The following is a 23,677-nucleotide window of genomic DNA, read 5'->3' on the forward strand; positions in this document are numbered from 1 at the left end:
ACTGATCAGCTGTGCCTTAATAAATATATATGTTTCTTATCTTGTACTTTAGACTCTTACCTTGTCCAGTAAACATTACTGCACATCCTGTGAACATACTTGCTTGTTGTCTATTTTAAACATAGCCTTATATGTTCTGACAATTTCAAAATACAGTGAAAGAAAATAAGATATGTAGTTCCTTTATTAGAATTTATGCTGGGATATTTCAAAATCTAATGGATGTCAAACACTTTTTTGTTCTTGTTTAGATGTATTTTGACACAATAAATGTACTCCAGATAGTGACTACTGTGTTACTACCGTAGTTCTAATTTTCTCAGTGGCATGCGCCCTACATCTGCACTGTTTACAGGGACTCAACAACCACACCGTTAGCCGCGTGCCTTCAGAGAGAGCAAGGAGATCGAAAGACGTCACCATACTGAGAACACAGGGAACACGTTGAAATGCTCATGTCTGGGTCTTGGCGCAGCCGTAAAGTGCGAGGTAAACGCGCAGCAGAAATAGCTCCGTTAGTGTGTTCATGTCTATAGAAATTAGTCGAAAATTAGAAGCCACGTTTTCTTGCTACTAAAACTTGATTTTTGTTTTACCGACTTCCCATTTTCGTTTCTCAATATTAGAAAGAACAAAACAAGCTTTAGTCTACAGTCCTATACAATGGGTAAGGATAGATATGAAAATAGAAATAAAATACTGGTGATTAAAAAGCCTTTGTGATACGTACGGGCGCAGATTCCATTCCTTGAATTCGGACTACTGTCAGTAGATGAGTGGCATTTTAAATTGATACGTTTTACACTAAATATCAATGCGATGTTATTATACTTTTTACGGTAAATCCAAGTAGGCCACTTCAAATGTGGGCATGGACGACGCCCTCTCGTGTTCCAGTGTGTTTGGAAATGAGCTCCAGACCATACACTCTGCAACGTGATGTCTCAGCCTCGTGCGGGTAGCTCCGCCTCTCACAGCCAATCAAAAGACGCTTAGCCATGCTAGGGCGGGGATAATTCCCCGCGTTGTCCAATGGCGATGCCTGTTTCAACATTACTTGCCAGACCATGCACTGGCACGTGTAGCCCTGCGTGTAAACTACTGCTGAGGGAAAACCGAAATGTCCCGATCACAGATACAGACCGTTCAGCGGAGACAGTCGACGCTGCGGGATTTTGTGCTGTTTTTGTAGACTTTTACTATATCATTGAGCATTATCGACTCATTTGTCAACAAGAAGCATATCTAAGGTAAGACGGGGAGGTTTTGGGTGTCGTACCGTCCGTCGTTGTTGGTTTCAAACGTTAGCTAGCATGCTAACGTACCTCGGGGTAACAGTACGCCAGAGTCTGAACAGCTGAAATATCTTTATTTCACTATCCTGTGTCGCTGCCCTACGATATAGACACAGGATAGTGAAATAATATATATAATATATATATATATATATATATGTTCCGAGTAAAAAAACTGGGTGTTAATTCACGGCATTTGAAGTTGGGAATCGTGCTTTGTTTTGACCCTTTAGGTGCCGCGTTATGCTATCAGGTAACGTCACAATCATATCACCTCTATTATATTTAACTTCGATTAAGTCAACGCAGACATAAACGAAAGAAAATTTTGGAAAATAATTTTATTACTAAACATTTTTTGTTGTTGTTAAGGTTGGAGGATGGACGCAAATGTTGACGTTGCAAAATGTAGTTGCAAGGCTGCAACATGGAGCATAGGTTCAGTACAGTCGCTTGTTGATTTATGCTCGTAAACTATTAAAAAAGCTCAAATATCATTAAACAAGCCACTCATTTACATAGTACTTGAAGCATTAAACTATTATGCACATTATTTTAATAGCGCGTGCTCATTAGTGTAAATGTAATAACTCAATTCACTGCCTGGACCCTTGCAAGTGGCACATTTATGCTGGATTGAATTTTCGAGTTTGCCTTTGCTATAAATGTTCAAACACCAGCACCCTTGTGTGCTGTTATTACACCAGTCGAAACAGTAATTTTAACTCAAATCGATGTTGAATTTTGATCCACTAGAAGCTCCTAATACCCATAAAATACACAAGATGAGGGAGTAACTAACCAGTTAATCAACCATGGTTGGCATCTGTTGCAACCCACCAGTGCATATTCAGTGTGCAGCTGCACAGAGGCTGCAGCAGCTGCATATCACATAGCTTTGCTACATCCCAACATTCTTGGGCTCTTGAATCAGCTTCAATTGTGTGGGCCCTTTGCTTGTGTTTTGTCATTGGGCCAGTTTGAATGCCTGTTTTCACACCCAGCAAGTGGCAAGCACATATCGACAAGCTTGCATCCATATCCTCACCCCCTGTTATGTACAACATGTTGTGGCATTTGTGACACCGCACATCAAAAATCTGCAAAGCTCTTTTTCAGGATGGCAGATGCTTCATGAGGTGATCGTGCAAAGACCCTGCCCACAGAAATCTGAATAGCAGTTGTATGAAACAAGATTGTAAACAGCAGGACAAAGAAAGCCCTCTTCTATTGTGACTTGTTAACAAGTGCCATGGAGATTTTTGGGCAGGCAACACTGTGATGAGTCTCCCTGATTCTGCATAAGCTGATCAAACTTGTTAGTTTTGACACTAATAGTGTCAGGCAATGTGAGATTACAGCCATGGCAGAGGTGCTGTGAACCTCATGATTGCATGCATTAAGGAGACTGAGTCATCGGCGCAGATAGTTGAAGTAAACATCTATAATTTCAGCCACAGTGATGTTGTATAGAGTTATTTACTTGATGAGTCTTAGGCTAAAGAAAAGTCACACAATACATCTAATTTTACCTGCCTTTACATAAATATACACCCAGCACTTCCTGCTGCATTTGCCAATGTAAATTGAATCTAGTTTGCCCTGAAATAGTGAAAAACCAAACAAAGAAAGGGAGATATACAGAGAGTATATGTGTCCTCCATGTTCTCAGATGATAATAAAACTATCATGGCCACTGGGCTCACCACAGGCTGCCTGGAAATAACTCACAAGTGGCTCTTGAACTTGCCTGCGGTTGCAGGGGTTCTGGTGTTTTTTGCTCATTAAGGATGTCTTGCCATTTAGAATGCTCATTGCTAGGCCTGGCTACAAATTCTTAGGCTCTTTTGGTAGTATTTTGAGTCTGTTTGCCTCATTTGGCTTAGCTTTAGCTTTGTTTTCAGTATTTGAAGCCTAACAGGTTGTTGAACCGAGCTCTGGGGGTGGCTATATTTGAACGGAATTTAATATTTCATTTCTCTGGGCTTGATTTTACAGTGTATAAAAATATGCTACATCTTTTGGCAGGCTAGCCAAACTGCATTATTTATTAAACTGTTGCTATGAGCAGTGGATGTTGTTTAATATTTTTCTTTATAGGACAGAAAACTTGGCTTTCTCTAGTATAGCATGTGGGTGTTAAGATTGAATTTAAGATTTTTTTTTATCTTTTAAACCTTGTTTGGATAGGACATGGACATGATAGGAAATCAAGGAGAGACATGTGGAAAGGAGCTGTAACCAGGACTTCAAGGAGTATTGGTCTGTACACGGGGCGTGGCCTAACTGCTATGCCATATCCAGTGAATATATGACTTAGCGTATTGATAGATACCCAAATTATCTACGTCTTTAACTTCTTTTCTTTTTTTTGCATGCTTTCATGGATTTTTTTGTCTCTAAATATGTTATATTTACATTAACAGTGCAGATTCAGAGATTTCCAAAAAGCATAGATAAATGGGGAAAAGTTGTATTGTTGCAGGGGAGTGCAGGATTCTTTAAAACATTCATAATGCACACACCCGTGAATATTTTAATAGCATAATAAGTTACTGTAATTAGTTTACTGGGAACATGCTGCCTGGCTAATCTATCACATGGGTGTTGGAGAAAATATCCAAGGCAAAAAAAGTGGAAATTGCGAAGGGTTCGTGCATTTTATGTAAACTTATATTTGCACCTTGCACAGGTAAACCTTTCAGGATGTTCTCTTTCCACATGTATCAGTAATAACTGACGGACAGTGCTTTGGTGTAACTTTATCAGGAATAATCTCACATCAACAAGGTGCTCGGGTGTGAGCATAATGCAGAAATGTGTTACAACTGTAACTGTATTCATGAGAAATCCAAACAATGCAAGTGTTCTTCCAGGTTAACCCTTAGTATCTTTACCTGGCTGAAACAATGGATGAATAAACTAAAATAAATGGGTCTCTTTGGTTTAGGTAGTTTGAGCCACAACAATCAGCTATAGGAGTTTATTTAAACACCAACTAACACATGACAGAATTATGTTTAGTGGCAACTTATTTAATGCCAGACACTTTTTTTTTTAAATCAAAATTGTCATGCAAAACTGATCATTTGTAGGGATGTACTCATACTGATACCAAGCCTAAGAACTCATGCAACATTGCAGGTACTTTACCTGGTATCATTTTACAGCATAATGTTTGCCTTTCAGCATTTAAGCAGGTGGTTAAAGTTGGAGATGTGTCTGGTGTTTGATGATATTTTAGCATAAATGAGGGTGATAAAAGAAGGGCAGGCTGCAAACTGTGCAAGGCCAAAAAGTCAAGAGTACAGGTAAGGATCATCAAATGAAAATAGCGGAAACTGAATTGCCATTATTAGGCATTTATATTTGTACTCTCTGTATTGATGAGTGTAAATACTTGTACTTGTGCTTAGTATCAAAAATAGAGCCAAAGCAACCGTGCATCCCTATCATTTTTAATCAAAATGGCCTATGTTAACTCCTTTGCCCAGATTGTAGTGCTATGTAGTTGGGCATAGGGCAGATTCCACTGTTGAGTTCTCATAAAATCTGTTATTTCTCATAATTTGTGCATATTATAGTGTTTCAGATTTATAACTTACAATACATAACATTGTTTATAAATTAGTATCAGAATATTCACAACATACTGAAACTCTGTATTTCAAAGTGCTTTTATTGCCCAATCCAAAACAAGCTCCAGTAAATGTCAGAATTTGTGTCCATTGTTCTTACAGTAGCATGATACAGTGAGTGCTTGACATGACATCATGGAAATAATGTGGCATCAGTAATTTGCAGTAGCTGGTTGTGGTTTGAAAACCAGTTTGAATGAACATTAATTAGATTTTGTAGCATCCTCCTATAATAACACAGACGGAGAATGGTGAACAAATGTCACAGATACTTGCTGCAAAATATCCTAAAGGTTATGGCTGCACCAAGTGGAGCTTTTCTGATTCCTTACTGACTGGAACTTCTGCATTTTCTATGAGCAGAGGAATGTTATCATAGGTGAAAAATTTTATCTCAATGTTAAGGCAACCAACAGGGGCATCAAAGATAATCCACGAATTATTAAACAAAACAATTTCAGCTGATTCTGATATGATTCGTTTGTAATACCACATCAATAAATTACTAAAATGCCGTAATAAAAGTTTTTTCCCGCAACATAAGCAAAGAAAATCAAATAAGAGTGGATATAAATGAGTACAAACGTTCGTTTGTAATAATTTAGTAACTAAATCCCACGTTATGTAATACCTCCTACTATAAGAAATAATGTGGCAATGAACTGAAGACATTTTCCTCTCAGCAAACTCATGCAAAGCGCGTGTCTCGTTCTCTGATAAATGTACATCATGTTCACCCCGCGCGCTCTTTCGCAGTCCCTGTTCCTGGGTCAGCTCGCGCGCCTGCCTACTGCCTTCCTTATATTGAGGGCAAACTCCCGAGTCTGATCTGAGATCAGCGTCTGGCACACTTTTCAACCAGGCAGAGTCCTCTGTCGCAGGCAGGCCAGCCTCTGCATGACGCGAGCTCTCATTGGTCTGACGCTCCGACCAATCAGCGGCCAGCGAGGCTCGCGGAAAACGCAGCCGCGGACACGTGCCGTATGTACACAGGAGAGAGGCGGAACCGAGCTGCGGTGTACTCGCTGTCAAACACAGGACAATGACAGCTTCAGCATTGTGCTTTCGGTTTTTGGTCCTTGGGACGCTCAGAAGGATTTAAACGGTCCTGGTCTTTGACTCCGACGTGTTTTTATAAACCAAACATGCCGTGTTGATGCGGGTTGTGGTCACAGAGCGGTTTTACAGGCGGAGATATTCACACATGGTCACGCACGGAGCCACGCCACAGTGTCCCGCAGCCTCCGACTGTACTCTGCAGCAGGGGAGTGTTTCAGGTTAGCACGAGTGCGTTTCAGGTGATTGTTGTTTTGAAAAGGGAGTGTCGTTTCTATAGTGTCTGTGGGTTTCAGTCTAATGTACATACTGTTACTGCTGCTGGCTGTCAAACCGACACACCAAGCTTTGTTTATGAAAAGAAAATGTACATTTCATTTCTTTTGATTTACAGTCAATGTAGAAGCCTTACATTATGGCAAACTTGTTCTTCAGTGTTTTACTAGGGCTGACTGGTGTGGACCAAAAATCATATCTCAGTCAACTGTATGCCATACTTCGATATGAAAAAGACATAAAAATGGTCATCATGATACTAGAATCAAACTTCAATATAAGAATATTGGGCACTTTTTTGTTTTGAATGATCAAGCATTGCAGGTAAACTCCTACACAGACTCTAACTTGTAGGAAAACATTGACAACTGTACAAAGTTTGTCAAAAATGTCACTACTCTTAAATACCATGGGTTTCAGAATGATAAAAATCCTCATAGTGTTTATGGTCATTGGTATCAGAAATTACCAAAATATATTGATCTTCAGTTGTATTTGAACCAAAAGATAGAGAGCACTGCCAAAATTGCACAGATACATTGGCAACTTTGGAAAATTAGTTCAGATGAGTGCAAGAGTTTGTCTGCAATTTTTGAGCCTTCAAAATAATATTTTACCCTATGCTGGGGGTCTATGGGGTGTAATTTTGGTGTGTTTTTAACTAATAAATGCTCTTGAATTAGATGAAAAAATGAAGTAATAATTCAACTTTTAGATGAAACAAAGTGACTCATCCTGCGGTCATTAAGTGGATTTCTGTTATGGGTAAACAATATTACTGAGCATTATGCCTGGCATCAGTTTTTTGAATCAACAATAGCAGAAACTTGGATATTAATGACACTGTCTTACCTTATAACTCATGGGACAATATAGATATTTTAAAAACTCAATATATTGGCCAGCTACATGTTGCATAGACACTGCACATGTATAGTTTAATATATAATACAACCCCCTCAAAGACTGACACATTCAGGTACATGGACTGCATCCATAATAATAATGATTGCAGCTTGATTATTAATCAAACTGATGCCTGGCCTGTTTTGTGTTTAAAATATCAAGAAAAACATTCATCAATTTTCCCGTCATATAAGCTGGTGTCCTGGACCAGTTCTCAGTTACATTGTATGATATGAAACCTTTAAACTCTGTCTTTCTTTTTAATCTGTTAATTTGCTAATCATTTAATTCATTTGTTATTTTTGTCTTGGTAGCTTGAACCCCTTTGTTCTCTCTTTGTTGTTTACTTTTGTGTCCACCTAGCAGAAAACCGATGTTAACAGTATGCTTCTGGATAATTAGCAGCGCCTTCTCTTGTGAGCTCTCTCTTTCAAAGGGCTGATTATTTTTGGTTTGAAATTGGCTTTGTATGACTCACTGATTATTCTGATTTTCAGGCTTGGTGTTACATGGAGTTTGAATGTTTAGATCATATGATCAGACCAAAAGGCAGTTCTCTCATTCTAAACGCTGTTTTCTTTCTATTTGTTCAAAACCAAAACTTATGCAATCAAATGACACAACATACACTTATGAAATATTTGCTTAAAGAAACTTTTGCTTGTACATGTGGTATTTTCATTGATAGGTGTAGTGTAACAATGGAAAGGACTGATGCTGTTTGACTGTACACTATAAAAGCTGAAAACACACTGCAGTAGCCATGCAAGCAATAACCATGTAAGAAAATATGTTTTGTGATAGTGGATGGCTATCAATAACACTGTAAGTAAGTAGTAACATGCTAAGATTTTTTTTACAGGGACAGAAAAGATGTAAATACCTTTGCTAAGAAAGCTTAAAAATAAGAGGGAATTTACTGCTGGCATCTTGCACACCTAACAGCTGAATTAGAGAAGAGAATAATTGTTTGGGGGGTTCTGACCAGAGCTGTTTCCAAAGTCAAACAAAGGAGACAATTTTGCATTGTGGGAGTGTTACACCAAAAGAAGTAATGAAAAAAACATTGGCATCAGTGTCAGCTGTTGGATAAAATATTGTTTGTAACACTGGAATTGGCCCTGATTTTAACAATCTGTGCATCTCTAGTTTTTAAATTCTGTGCACACAGTTTTATTAAGACTAAAAAAAATACCCACATATTGCATTGTTCATAGTAATACAGTCAATATCATATGTGTCCAAAAGTAATGTATAGCCAAATTCTTGCAAATGAACTGCATTAGCTAAATACTGGGGTACAAGTCAGACTTACTTTTTGCTTGCTTTAAGCACTTCAAGTGCTTTTAATCCAGGTTATTAGAGTGTAGTTGAATAGAGGACATGTTTATTTCCATTTTCACTTGTACAGGGCAGTACAGGTGCATTTGAATTTGTTACAGTTGCTCAAAGAGTCAGCTTTAGTTAAAGAAAATAGGCAAACAAAAAATGGCAAGAAAATAGACTTAATACTCTAGAATATAAAGGAGGTTGTGCATAATTGAAAAAATGTAGTTTTATCCTTGGGATGGTACATTAAAACTGAGGAAATGCTTTTTTATCATTAATTGCACACCATCTTAGCTGGAGTGATCGGTTGACAGTTGAAACAGGGATCACGTTGGTTGAGGGCAAAATGGTTTGCATATGTGCCACCCACAAATTTCCCTGCATGCATTCAAACAACATGGACAGAATAATTTATGCAACATGTGGCAGTTAAGAGCAATAATAATCGGTTACAGAGGGAGACATGAAATCTCAGAAATTGGTGTGTTTTACCAAATTAAAGAGTGCTCAAACAGTTAAATGAATGTTTATCAGAGACAGAGGCCTTGTTTATAATCTTTTATCATCTGATGGTTCTATATTGTTTCCCACACTAAGATAGCCACCGCCTTGCATAATTAGACCTTGGTCTTACTGAGTGCATTTCCTGTGAATAATTTGAGCAGGTGGGCGGCAGAGCGGCTCATTGGCCTGCACTGTTACTTCACAGACATGGGTTCAAACCTGACCCGGTCTTCTCAGGCATGGCAGTGTGGACTTGGCATGTCTGCCTCGTGTTTGTGTGGGTTTTCCCCCGCGGTCGGTGGACACGCGTGTTACGTGAACTGGAAACTGCAAGTACAGAATTGTGCCTTTACCCTTAATTTGCTTTCATTGGCTGGAGTAAATCAAATTCGGGGAAAGTTTGCTCTGTGAGTGGGCAGCACATCCAGGTATTCTAGTAGCCTGAACACACCACCTCCACCCACCGCCTTGTGTCTTCGCCATCACCCATGGAAGTATGCATGGATGCCAGGCTGCCTCGACGCCCACTCACACCCTGCTTGCATATTTCCATATCATAATTACTCTCGCCTCCCCCCCGTGGTCCTGCAGAAACACACAGCTCGTCATGTGCAAGTATACATCATCCATCTGACTAAACATGTTGATTAGCACTTCATGGACACCTAGGAGGCTCTTCAGTAGCTTTTTTTGCAGCAGTGTCACCCTGACAGTGAACTTTTTGAACTCTCAGGGTTGTTACGTTTGTTTTAGTTATTTCTGTTATTGCCATTATCCTCTTGTCAGATCAAATGAGCACTCTCGACCAGTCGTACTGCGTCACATAAAGCCTACATTTGTCTGAGCTCTGCAGCGCAGGAACCCTAATTGAAAATGTCCTGGACAAACTCTGCCACTTAAAGGCATCACGGCGCATCTGAGGCAGGCAGGTAAAGGGGGTTGTGGGGCAGCCAGGTGGACACATTTGAATGGATTTGACGACTCCAGTTGCGTCTGTAGGGATTAAAGGATTATAGGGCGTCTCCATCGTACGGGGAATAAATAGTAGCAGACTCTCGCTTGCGTAGGTGGAGGCCAGATATAAACACAGAGATACTATTCATCTATAAACAAGCTTCCTCTTGCGCGCTTTCTCCCTGTCCTCCTGCTGTTCTGTTTACAGTGACCGTCATCTGGGTAAAAGTGGACTAAGCCATGACGACCAACTAATGTCCCATGTTAATTTGGCTCTAGCACATGTTCACCTGGTCTATATTCGGATGTTTACATACGCACCTATTGCATGTGAATAAGAGATTATTGTTTGTTCCTGTAGGATGAAGTGATTGTTTCCTGTTAGTAATCTGGGTGAAAGAACATCTGGAACTATTCAGGAGGAAAACATTTCATGGCCATGTTTGAATCCTCCTCGAAGGCCAATGAGATAAACTATTGATAACCACTTTTTTTGCTTCTCAGAGTTGAATAGGGAGCATATTAAGTCCTGCTGCTGATATTATTTCTCCTTTCTCTGTCCATTTCTACCTTACAGGTGGCCTTTAACACCCAGAGCAACACATCTCCAAAGAGGCGAGAAGAGCGGATACAGAGCGAAGAGATTGTTTTTGTCACTCTCTCACCATCTTTCATCCCATCTGTCGGAGGTGCCTATGCCAAGGCTGTTTCATCAGAAGAAAGCCATCTTTAAGTGACAATTTTTCAAGATAGTTGCTGTTTGGTCTTTTTTGCAGGATTGTTACAACTGCTCTTTGTGAACGCTTAAGGCCAAGAGCCTTCATTTTCCTCTTTTTTAAAGCACAAGAAAGAATGAATTTCTCTCCTTAGTTTCTCATGAAAAACATCAAGCAACTATGATTCATCCTGGTATACATAGTAGTCCCACTTAAACTAGTTCCTTCTGTTTCCCCCCGGCTGACACCTAAATCAAGCTGTACCAGCCTCATCCTACTCTATTATGAGTTATGACAACTCTAAAACGCCCAGCAGCAGCACTCGTGGGCGAGGGACGAGGGCTGAAGAGAAAGACAATGAGCAGGATGCCGAGTCAGAAGGGTTAAACTCTCCAAAAACTGACAGTAGTCAGAGTGGTGCCAATGTCAAGACTCAGGAGCAAGGAGGCGGAGCCGGCGCCGGACGGGGCTCGTCTCCCAGCGGAGGTTCGGGATCTGGGAGCTCATCCGGACACCGAAGGGGGCCAAACTCAGATGACACTGACGGCCTCTCCAGCGGGAACGACTCTGGGGAAAGAGAGAGTGAGGGGGGGATGGAGAGGGAGAACGGGTCACGCGGGCGGCAGTCAACGAGAAGCTCCAACAGCTCATCGAATGGGAAGGACTCCGGGATGATGCTTGAAACGACAGAGAGCAACAAGAGGTGAGAGAGGGCGCCATTTTTTTTAATCTTTTCTTTTTCCAAAGATAGATTTTGTGTTGCTAATGCTTTTCTTCCTCAAACTCAATCCCAGTCTTGTGCTGACTGAAGTTTTATTCAATGATGCATGTAAGAAAAAAAGCTTCATCCTCAGAATCAGGTAGTCCTTAAGAAAAGCTTCCCGCCCTTTAGGCAGAGGTGGAGAAAACGCACAATTATTGAGCTCAAGTTAAAGTACAAATACTCTGATTAACATTAGCTGAAGTAAAAGTACTGGTCTATAAATCTACCCATGAAAAGTATTTTATATAAAGCTTACTTTAAGTACTGAGGAGTTGTACAGTAAAATAAGAGCCTTTCTTATTCGCAAGAACAACAAGAGAATAGATCTCCAATCAGGTTGTTCAGGCAAAGTCACACCTCTATAATAAAGTAAAATACACAGTAAAATTGACAGTGTTAATTATACTCATATGGAGTTAAATTTAAATTTTATTTTAGTCAATGACACTTAAAGTTAGACTATTTCACAGTAAGACAGAGCTGTAGAAAATCTGTGGCATGGTGGGTCTCCTCTGGTCAGAACAAAGCAGAGCGTCAACCTCATATTAAGATGATGCATACTGATGCACTATACGTCTTTCAGAAACACCTAAAGTGACAGGCAGAAACTCTAACTCAGTGGATGACTTCACACACGGTGCAAGTGTGTCTCACATCAAAAACAACAACAACCAACCAGAAACATGAAGAAAGAAACCCAGAAGTGACCACTGTACAACAGGCAACATCCAAACACAAACACATCTAAACACTCTGCCCAAGGGCATGATGGGAACTCTGCCCAAGTATCTCCCAAGATTTGTCATTGCAGTGAGCAGAGCAAAGATCAGTTTACTCTCTACAGAACTGAACTAGCATTAATTTTTCTATAATTAAAGCATACATTTCTTGGCAAGATATAATCTACAGTTTTCTGATGTAGAAAAACTGGCTTGTCATTTAGTAAATAAACACTGGGATTCAGTAAAAAATCTATGAAATCTAGAAGAAGGTTAGAGAAGCTCCAAAAACATTTAAATGAATCACAATGCCAAAAAAGAAGCATAAATGTTCCTTACATCCTGGACAATTCAGTGGGAAATCTTTGGATTTTTTATGAATCCTACATGGAGGTGTATAGAGTCTATATCAGGGATGTACGATACTAGACTTTTGCCAGTATCCAATATGTTGATATTTACAAATCAGTTTCAGCTGATATAATTATTTAGTTCAGACCTACACTTTAGTCCTTAAAACACACAGTTTAAAGTTCTAGGATAAACAAATGACACATTTGAGGCTTGAAACACACTTAAATTGTGAGGAATGATGATGAATAAAGAAGAAGACTTCAGCTGATGTAGGTCTGTTGGTGCAGCTCAAAAACCAGAAACATATTTTTCTGTACGGCCAATATTTATAGCTGATAGAGGCGGATTTTTATAGGCAGAATGTGAGTTGTGTATATCAGCAGAAATGTTCCTATCTGCTGATTACAATATTTAATTTTTTGAGTTAATATTTGCCAATGCCAATATCATGCTGATAATATCAGGCATCCCTAGTCTACTTATGAATATTAAGTATGCTTCTTTAATTCTGTTACTTGTTATTGGAAAGTATTTCTTTTCAAATCATTTTGCAAAGTGTTTTCATCTAATCCCATCCTCAACTCCTTTTCCCAAATTGCTTCTACTGAAATAAATGATAAATCACTTCCTTTAGATAATATTTCATAAAATATTGCAATTTTACATCTAATTGGGATGGACCGTAGAGTAGAGGGAGATGGCAGTGGCCATGCCAAAATTCTTGGCACAGTCCCTCCAGGTCAAAAGAGTATTAGAGATAGTGAAACTGACCTTTCATGATTTTGATTGTCCTGTGAGGTAGAGTTAGACTGACATGGCGATGTCCTATAAGTTGGAGTATTTTCAACTGAGAGCGTGGTGAGTGCAGGGACAAAATCCACCTGACGACAAGGACATTTTAGCACTTGGACTACTCTGGTTTTGTATTAATAATGGGTGAGGATTCTCCTCTGCAGATGTTTTGCTAAAATATTTGTCTGCCTTTGCGTCTATCCACCTTCTTTTGTCCTAACAACATGAGAAAGATTTTTAAGAAATCAACACACCCTGACAATTACACTAATATGTCTGTTGTTCTGGGCACTCCATCACTTGAGCATTAAGTGATGTCCATCTCCTCATTTTACCTCCCCCTCCACTCTTGCAGCACCAACTCCCAGAGCCTCTCGCCCCCCAGCGGCTCTCTGGCCTACAGTCTGCTGTCCACCAGCTCCGAGCACGACCCCCCTTCCACTTCGGGCTGCAGCAGCGACCAGTCGGCGCGGGTCCAAACCCAGAAAGAGCTCATGAAGGCCATCAAGGAGCTGAAGCTGCGTCTGCCGAATGAGCGCAAGGCCAAGGGTCACTCCAGCACCCTGAACGCACTCAAATACGCCCTGCAGTGTGTTAAACAAGTGCGAGGTGAGAGGGTGTTATTGTTTTTCTTTTCTTCTAACTTTAGCCCTCTGAAGTAAGCGATATCCACTGTGTAATGTAATTCTATCTTTACCTCAGTTCACCCTCTGACTGATGTGTTTTGGATGTATTCCAGCTAACAAGGAGTACTACCATCAGTGGAGCGTGGAGGAGTGTCATGGCTGCAGTCTGGACTTGTCTGCTTTTACCATTGAGGAGCTCGACAACATCACCTCAGAATACACACTCAAAAACACCGTAAGCTTATACATTTAATTACTTCATCATTTTCTAAAAGCAGATTGATCAAGTGACCCACCAGACTTTGGGAAAGAGTGCTTCACTGGGTGCAGAATGCGCTCTATCTGTTGCATTATGCAGTAAAGTTTCGCTTTTTTTAACCAATTCCTCTGAAATTAAACAAAGCCCTTAGTAGTAGTGGTTTTACCCACTTGATAAGCTTTTGAAAGGAAGAATTTAAAAACATAAATGCTGTAAACTTCATTCTTAGTGAAGACAAATGTAATAACTTGACTGTCTAGATCAGTTTCTTTAGGACTATTTTATTCAGGAACGTACTTTAACTTCACTGAGTCGCCATCCACATTATCTTTAACAGGTAGACTTTGGCTTCAAGCACTTCTCACACAGTCCTCTCCTCCTCTGTTTTTTCTCCATTTAGGACACTTTCTCCATGGCCGTGTCTTTCTTGTCAGGCAAGGTTGTGTACGTTTCACCTCAGGGTTCGTCCCTGCTGCGCTGCAAGCCTGAGTGTCTGCAGGGGACCATGTTTTCTGAGCTTTTAGCCCCACAGGACGTCAGCACTTTCTACAGTGGAACGGCACCCTGCCGTCTGCCACCCTGGGCCTCCTGCATCGGGTCTGGTAAGAAAAATGTGGTGAAAAGGCATAAAAGGTTGATGTGGTTGTACGGTGTGAGATTATATAGAGAACAATGGTTGTCCTTTTTTCAATCTTTCCATCTCTGCTCCTTCAGCTTCATCTCCAGTGGACTGCACTCAGGAGAAGTCCATGTTCTGTCGGATCAGTGCGGACAGATCACACGGCGGCGAGATTCGTTACTACCCTTTCCGCCTCACGCCATACCAGCTGACCATCAGAGATTCAGACGCTGCAGAGGCTCAGCCGTGCTGCTTGCTCATCGCAGAGAGGGTCCACTCTGGATATGAGGGTATTTGTCTCACAATTTTATAAACAGATATGCATTCACCTAGTTAAATAAGAAGAAATGCAACATATCAACCCCTAAATCAGAGCACATGGCAGTTTGTAAGAATTAAAATATAGTATTGATAATTAGTTCTCTGACACTTATAATAAAGGTAACATTTTATTTCAGTGGGCCCTAATTACCTAGAAATTTTATATATATATATTTTATTTTCATTTTCCAAGCAACAAAAATTACACAGACGATAAGAGAAATATACAATTATCATATAAAAACCCAAACAAGAAAAGAAACAAAAAACAAAACACACAAAAACAAAAAACAGATCTGTTTTTTTATGTGTTTTTATAAAACTGAAAAAAATACCTCTGTTAATTTTATGGTTAGAAATTTATCAGCTACATGGAAAAAATGAAGAGTCTTTTAAGGGAATCTATAACACTGCCAAAGCATACTTCATTGTGGAATAATCCTTGGATAACTCTTCAGAATAAAGTGTTAAGTTGGTCTACATGGAGGGAGAGAGGTATAGAAACGGTGGAGGATTTAATGAATGGTAACAAATTAATTTCCTGGACTGACTTTAAAAGCAAATATGGTCTGTCCAGTGGGGAATTCTTCAGGTACATGCAGCTGAGGAGTTTATTTCAAAGTTATGACCTTGAATCTTTTGGACAACAGAGTGAGTTAGAGGAAGTTATACTCAAGTCTGAAACATGTAACAAACTGACAAGTAAAGCCTATAAAATCTTGCAGAAATCTTATTTGGTTGACGCTTTGTTGAAATCCAGAATTTGTTTATGGAACCAGGATTTAGGCAGGGAGGATATAAATTCCAAGTGGGAACAATGGTGGAACATAACAAATGATTTTACAGTCAATGAAAATCTACATTTGATTCAATATAAAATAATGTATAGAATTTATTGTACCAGAGATAAAATGCATAAGAATGATAGGAAGGTTTCAAAGAACTGCTTAAAGTGTGCAGAGTCTTTGTTTCATGCGTTCTGGCAATGTGGTAAAATTCAGACAATATAGTTGGAAATAGAGAACTGGCTATCAGAGGCTCTCGGTACGAAGCTTAATTTCCACCCATCACTTTGTATCTTACAAGATGTTTCAAAGAATAGTGTGCAGTTTCCACAAAAATGGATCATTCTTCTTTCCTCGTTGATATTAAAGAGACTTATTTTTAAAAAATGGAAATGTACATATCCTCCATCCCTTAATCACTGGAAAAATGAATTGTCTTATTATTTGAATATGGAAAAGCTTATTGCCATTGAAAAAAACAAAGTGACTCAATTTGAGAACATATGGGGAAAAATAATACAAGTGCTGAATGTGTAAAATTATATATTTAACAAATAAGTAGTCTGTGTCTTACTAGTATAGCACTCTGGTACTCCCTGATGTTTGTGTATGAATTGTCTATGCTGATGACAGAGTATTTATTTATTTTTTCAGTAGGTTGAATCAATAGCAATGCCTGATATATGGAAATTTATATGAGTTGTTCAGAGAGATGAGTATATTCAATTTGCTGGATTATAGGGATTATAGTGATTAAAGTTATGATAAAGGACATGAAAGGAGGAAGTTGAGTCTTTTTGTTTTTCATTTGGGTCTGTTGTACTTCTATGTTGTATAATTACCTAGAAATTTTATAGTAATAAGTGTAATTATCCAGTTATTTCGCATGCTAAGGCGGTTCATACCTTGTAATAAGTTTGTATTTTACCAAGTTATATATTTCTTCTAATAAAGACCAGGAATCAAACTGTGGATTAAGAAGTGGGAAACAAAGAGAGGAGAAAAATATTTTTGTCTCCCTCTTCTTTATCCACAGTTTGACTCCTGGTCAAACACCAGGCTCCGCTTTGTCTTAAAGTAAACTGTAACCATGTCATTTCTCTCTCCATGTCTGTGATGAGGCTGTGCATTGATAAAGTTATGTCAGAATAACCCTGACAACACAGATACAGCAGGTTTTTGATAAATGTTCAACCAAGAAGAGTTCTTCTTCCTCAGCTTTCCAAGCTTTGAGTTCTAAGATAATCATCATTTCAACACAAGAATTTAGTTTCATTGTAGCCAATGAACTTGACAGTGTGTAACTTTGAAGAAGTCAAACACTCTCTTTAATTAATCTTTATAGAGAATACAAAGAGGCTTTTTTACTCTGAACATAGCTCAAGTTTGCATCGAAATATGAAATCATCTGTGTATAAACTCTGTTTGAGTTTATTTCTCACCCTGTCCTCTTAACATACTTCGTATTTTTGGTTCCTCTCAGCTCCTCGTATCCCTCCAGACAAACGGATCTTCACCACCAGTCACACTCCCAGCTGCCTCTTCCAGGAGGTCGACGAGAGGTCAGTGAGCTGAGTGTTTATATGATGTTTTACTGCTGTGTTGCCTTCTGGGAAAATGTTTTTTTTTTTTTTTGGATGATAAAATTACACATGAAAGTGTCAGACTTCAGTAAGTCTGTGTTTATAATATACTTTGTTTGTCAATGAACTTGTAGGGAAAGACAAAAGGATTAGAAGCTTTTGATTGGCTGACTAATTTAAGTCTTTGCAAGCAAAACACCATGTTTTACTCAGTTCATTCCTTAGAGCAGGGGTCCTCAACTTCATTTTCACAAGGGTCAGCTTTTTCTTGACCAACACTCTGGGGGCCAGACATTGAGATAAACTGAAATAAAATCTATATTTTCATCAAATTAACACATCATTGCAAAAATATTATCTTCTTCAAAAATTAATGGAACTTTAAGTCTTTAACAGGGAGATCAGCCCCTAGATCAGTCAGCCACAAGGGGGCGATAGAGATATTAAAGGTATTTAAGCTGCATATTTCTGGAGCGCTCATGTAGTCTATCTCTGTTTGATGCTAATATGCTGTGTCTTCATTGGCCGAAAACACATGCAGGAAACGGGTCTGCTGTGAAGATTCTCCGATGGGGAAAGTGTACTCTAATGTAGAAAACTGATGTGAAAAACTGCAGCTTTAATCAAGATAACAATAATAAGTTTATGTTTACTATACTAAATTACAGAAGTGCTCGTGTGCTTCTTGTTTGAAAAGTCGCCAGGTTGAAGGTTTTATTTAAACATGAAGAAGAAAGGCTTAAAAAAAAGCATGGCTTATTTTTGCCCTTTTACATTTTCTGAATTTATTAATCCTCAGGGGGCCGGATGGGAAGTCCTAGGGGGCCTGATGTGGCCCTCAGGCCTCCAGTTTATGATCACTGTCTTAAAAAAAAAACAACTTTTCACTCTTTTCTTGGTAATGACTTTATCCTGGCTGTTTTTCAAGAATCTAATGGATTCTCCTAGTAATCTCTGATAACAAAGGTGGTTTTTCCTGTTAATTTCAGGGTTTTTGGGGGATCTGGACTTTATTTACTTATTTTGTCAAGTTATCAGTTGGTTTTTCTCATGATAATGGGATAATGGGTTGCAAACTGTGTTAGATTAGACTGCAACATGAAATGTATGTGTTTATTACCGACATGAATATGGTAAATAAAGTCTATTTCTATGAATATGATGTACAGAAATAAACATCTTGATAAAACAACCAGAAATTACTTTACACTGTGGGAAAATAGAGTAACAGAGTGTGTGGTTTCATGTGAGTTTGATGCTCCATGTATACTACTCTAGAACAGTGTTTTTTGGTCTAACTGTGTGTTCATACGTTGTGTTTTTCAGGGCAGTGCCTTTGTTAGGATACCTGCCTCAGGATTTAGTTGGAACTCCCACCCTGCTCTACATCCATCCTGAGGACCGGCCCATGATGGTGGCCATACACGAAAAGAGTTAGTCTATTTAACTCAGTTAAAATGTGTAACTGCTGCTCCCAATTATTGAAAATATAAAAATCTTTTTTTTTCTTAATCTCCATTTTCTTCCATCTGAATCATGCTTAGACTGCTCACAGTTGCACATTGTTGTCTTTTTAGTCTTTCAGTTTGCAGGGCAGCCATTTGAATATTCACCCCTGAGGATGTGCGCCCGCAGCGGGGAATATCTGACCATCGACACCAGCTGGTCTTCATTTGTGAACCCTTGGAGCCGCAAAGTGGCGTTTATCGTAGGACGTCACAAAGTCAGAACGTAAGAGTGTTGATTTAATTGTCAGTAAATTTCTGAGCTTTGAGCTGAAAGGAAATGTAAAGTTTACAGCCTTATGTTTGAGTAAAGATAGAAACACATGGTGTACATTTTGTTAAATATAAAAAGAGCATTTGTTGGATTGAAGGTCTAATCTGAGTCTTCTTGTCCGATATGTACTTTAACATCTTCTCCCATCTCATTCAGGAGCCCTTTGAATGAGGACGTCTTCACGATGCCACAGGGCTGCGAGAGCCGGGTCACCACGCCCGACGTCGTCCAGCTGAGCGAGCAGATCCACCGGATCCTGGTGCAGCCGGTGCACAGCGGGGGCTCTCAGGGCTACAGCTCTCTGGGCTCCAGCGGCTCGAGAGGCTCCCGACGCTCCCACCAGCAGCACCTCAGTGCCTCCGCTGCCTCATCCAGTGACAGCAATGGGCCCGCTATGGACGAGGCTGCAGCTGCTGTCGCTTTGCACAAACCAGTGAGTCTAACTAACCAGTGGATTTAAATCTGGCTACGTTTTAGTTGGCTGCTTAGGATTGGGAAAAACAGGTGTTTTTATTCCTGTGGTAGAATCACTAAATACTGTATCTAGTGCCAATATTTTGACTGAAAACAAGGCACCCTTACCAGAGTAAGCACTTCAAGTACTCCTCAAAACATGAACAGAACTAACTGGCCAAAATAGTGGTCATCATAATAAAAAGCAGATAATGTCAGAAAAGTGAAGAGAAAAATGAAAATTGTTTAAAGATGACAAAATTTTCATAGATTTTAGCCTCTTTAATGTGTTTCGTTTGTTAAGTCATATGCTGTTTGTCTTTAGATGACGTTCCAGCAGATCTGCAAAGATGTTCACATGGTGAAGACGAACGGACAGCAGGTGTTTATCGAGTCTCGTAACCGGCCACCACCAAGAAAAAACACTAGTGCAGGTATATAAAGGGCCAACTAACACAAAAGTGTTGTGCGTATCAAAAAAAGTTTGACGACAAAACTTCCATTTCCGGATCCTCTCTTTATTTTTCATCCAGGCACAGCAGGCAGCCGAGCCGTGGCCAGCAACCCTGTCAGAAGTGTGATCCCCGATCTAACCAAAGCTCCCAAAGCTCTGGTCCCTGCAGCGCTGGTGCAGAAGGATCCTCCTGCCGGCTATTCGTACCAGCAGATCAACTGTCTGGACAGCATCATAAGGTGTGTGCTCAAGCAGATGAAGACCCCGTGTCTCTGCATTTCAGTGTTTTCAATCAGGGTTTAAGTTTTCAGGTTAATGTGGATATTTTACCAGGTGCTGTTTCATGCTTGCTTCAGTTATTACCTCCATAATTACAAGTGGTAAATTACAATATAATAAGGAGATTATGATGTATAGCACAATTGGAAACAAAAGACACAAAGTGGGCTAAAGGAAAAGGGTAAAGAAAAGTCAAAAATTGATTCACCAAAATGCTGAAAATAAAGTCCCACACTTACTGTATGTGTCCTGAGCCAGGTCATCATAGTACGTCTAACTTTGCAAAACCATGTGACTCTGCGCAGGTACTTGGACAGCTGTAACATTCCTAACACAGTTAAAAGGAAATGTGGCTCGTCCTCGTGCACCGCCTCCTCCACGTCTGATGACGACAAGCAACAGGAGGCGAACAGCAGCAACAAAGGTACTTTTTATTCCATGCTGATGATAATGTGGGAGACTAAGGAAAAGTTTAGCTGAACACTTGTTATTTACCATCAAAGTACTTATAGAAATGTCTTTCTTGTCATTTCATATAGAATTTTCTGGACAGATTTTCCACATTAAAGCAGGCTTGTATCTGTATGTTTGTGTACAGCTGGTTACACAGTCTTTACTGAATCTGTCACACTCGTGTCCTATCTGGTGCTTTAGTCAGCCTTGTAGGTGAGCCGCCTCCGCTACCCCCTCTAACCATGGCCACAAAGGCGGAAAGTGTAGCCTCAGACCCATCGCAGTGTAGCTTCAGCAGCACCATCGTGCACGTGGGAGACAAGAAGCCTCCTGAGTCAGGTGGGAACCCTCCACACTCACGCTCTCTTACCCTGTTATAGCATGATTTCCTCAATAATTTAATTTGAATTTTTGAGGAAATTGAAGATTTAGCAAAGACTTTCCAGATCTTTTAACTCCAGAACCCTTTTTTTGTCTTTTTGTTGACCAAAATTATTTTGATACCTTATTTTTGTTGCAAAAAAACTGATCAGAATGGCGTTCACAGCTTCAGAAGTCTTAAGAGTTATCTTGCAGAAACGTGTAGCAGCATGATAAAACTTCAGAGTGAAGGTAACCTTTTTAACTTTTATTTTTTCCCTTTCTGCTTGCTTTTTTAAACTTCTGCTGTCTAGAGAATTTTGCTCTGACTGGATCATGTTGAGTTTGAAAATTTGGTGTAACAGTAGCACAAGTACAGAAGTATGGACACCTATTTCCACCGCCTAAAAAAAGGAAAAAACTAAAGTTAGGTAATTAGAATTTTTTAAATCGCACACCAAAAGTATGAAATAGAAGTTGGCATTGTGAGATAGAAAATCAAAATTATAAGATATTGAATTGTAATGATGAGATAAAGGTTGGCATTATGAAATTAAATATTGAAATTATGCAATAAAAGTTGACATTATTAGATAGAAACTGAACGTATGATATAGTGAGACATAATTATGAGATAAAAAAGTGGAAATAAAGAGTTTAAAAGTCAAAATTATGATGAGTCAAAATGATGAGATGAAAGTTAGAAAAAAAGAAAAAGTCAAAATGTTGAGATGAAAAGTTGAAACATCGATAAAAGTCAAAGTTAGGAAATTAAAAGTTAAAAATAAAGAGAAGGAGATGAAAAGTTGAAATAAAGAGATTAAAAGTCAAAATGATGAGATGAAAGTTAAAGATGAACAAAAAGTCAAAATGATAAGATGAAATGTTGAAATAGAGATTAAAAAGTCAAAATCAGGAGATGAGCAGTTGAAATAAAGAGATAAAAAGTCAAAATTAGAAGATGAAAAATTGAAATAAAGAGATAAAAAGTCAAATTAGGAGATGAACTGTTGAAATAAAGAGATAAAAAGTTGAAATTGAGGAAAAAAGTCAGAATTCGGAGATAAAAAAGCTGAAATTAAAGTCAATTATGAGATGAGAAGTCAAAATTATGAGGTAAAAGGTCACAAGTGGAGAAAATTTGATACAAAGAATCTCATAATCTCATAATTTTGAATTTTAATTTAATAATTTTTACTTACTTTCCTGTAAATTCCACTTAAGATTTTCGATAATAATTGCCTTTCTTGCATACTTTCTGTCTGTTTTTCTTTTCTTATAAGGTGGGTGAAAGGGGGAAAATGGGCTTCCACACAGAAGAGTCTCAGAGTCTGAAAACCTAAACAGAAATTTTTATTCCTCCATAAAACGTGCTAAATTAGCAGCTGTAAACCAGTGATTATACTTGATTAAACAAGGCTGTAGCAGCAAACTTAATGAGTGTAAATTTAACCTTTCATTCCTCTAAAAAAGAACAGAAGTCTTTCAGTTGCACTTCAATGCTCTGAAACTCCTCCATTCTTCTTCTTCTGCCTCAGACATCGTCATGGAGGAAGCTCCCACGACTCCCACAACACAGCTCGCTCCTTCAACAACTACACTGCCTCGGCCCACCAGCGGCCCCACGCCTCCCGTCAGTACTGCCATTACCCCTCCTCCTCCTCCTCCCCCTCCCTCTATCACACCGTCTCTCCCTCAGACCAGTCAGCCAGAGAGGGACAGCCGGAGGAGTGGAACTGTAGGAGGCAGTGGTGGCAGTGGGGGGAGCGGTGGTGGAGGCAGGATGGGTCTGACGAAGGAGGTTCTGTCCGCCCACACGCAGCAGGAGGAACAGGCGTTCCTCGACCGCTTCAAGGACCTCAGCAGGCTGCGGGTGTTTGATCAGACGACATCTTCGGGTCTGCGATGCCACACTCCAGCTGCCAACCCTCTGTCACGAGGTACAAACGTGCTTCTTACACACAAATGTGTTTTATAATTATGTTAACGAAAAGTGTGCATCTTTTTCAGTCTGTTAGTAGTTACATTCATGTCATAGTCTTTAAATAACCTGAAGTTTTTTAATTTTTCCTCTACAATTAAAGCAATTCTGTATCCAAACAGGAAATCAATTACCCTTAGTTTAAGACAGTATGAAAAACCTAAATTAAACAAAAAAAAACTATTTTAAATGCAAAATTTTATCATTTCAAAATGTGTAAAAAGTGGAGATTAATCCTGATTAGGAATTTAAATCATGCGCGTGGGAGGCCCAGGTTGAAGTCTGGCCTGCAGCTCCTTTTCCACATGTCTCTTCTCTGATCTCTCATCTTTGTTTCTGACTCTGTTCACTGTCCTCATCTCTAAATAAAGGCATATAAAGCCCAAAAATAGATGTTTAAAAACTTGTAATCATTTGACAGCA

At 39.3% G+C, this 23,677-nt stretch overlaps 1 protein-coding gene across 3 annotated transcripts in view; it reads left to right on the forward strand.

Annotated features, from left to right (window-relative positions):
- The first annotated feature begins 1,092 nt into the window (after positions 1-1,092).
- Positions 1,093-23,677, forward strand: part of per1b (period circadian clock 1b) — a 28,004-nt gene continuing 5,419 nt past the window's right edge. Inside the window, exons 1-15 of one of the 3 annotated variants that reach the window (XM_041779795.1) lie at positions 1,093-1,250; positions 10,536-11,377; positions 13,658-13,911; positions 14,042-14,163; positions 14,588-14,789; positions 14,902-15,096; positions 17,396-17,474; positions 18,822-18,928; positions 19,073-19,226; positions 19,431-19,707; positions 20,053-20,161; positions 20,261-20,420; positions 20,766-20,884; positions 21,115-21,252; positions 22,812-23,213. In XM_041779795.1, coding sequence (XP_041635729.1) covers positions 10,959-11,377; positions 13,658-13,911; positions 14,042-14,163; positions 14,588-14,789; positions 14,902-15,096; positions 17,396-17,474; positions 18,822-18,928; positions 19,073-19,226; positions 19,431-19,707; positions 20,053-20,161; positions 20,261-20,420; positions 20,766-20,884; positions 21,115-21,252; positions 22,812-23,213 — 2,737 coding nt within the window. In that variant the 5' untranslated portion in view covers positions 1,093-1,250; positions 10,536-10,958. Of the gene's footprint in view, positions 1,251-5,788; positions 6,211-10,535; positions 11,378-13,657; positions 13,912-14,041; positions 14,164-14,587; positions 14,790-14,901; positions 15,097-17,395; positions 17,475-18,821; positions 18,929-19,072; positions 19,227-19,430; positions 19,708-20,052; positions 20,162-20,260; positions 20,421-20,765; positions 20,885-21,114; positions 21,253-22,811; positions 23,214-23,677 lie in introns of those variants that run through there. The other 2 variants (XM_041779796.1, XM_041779797.1) reach the window with 2 other exon arrangements.

This window comes from Cheilinus undulatus, linkage group 22 (genome assembly GCF_018320785.1).
Source record: "Cheilinus undulatus linkage group 22, ASM1832078v1, whole genome shotgun sequence".
NCBI classification, from domain to species: Eukaryota; Metazoa; Chordata; class Actinopteri; order Labriformes; family Labridae; genus Cheilinus; species Cheilinus undulatus.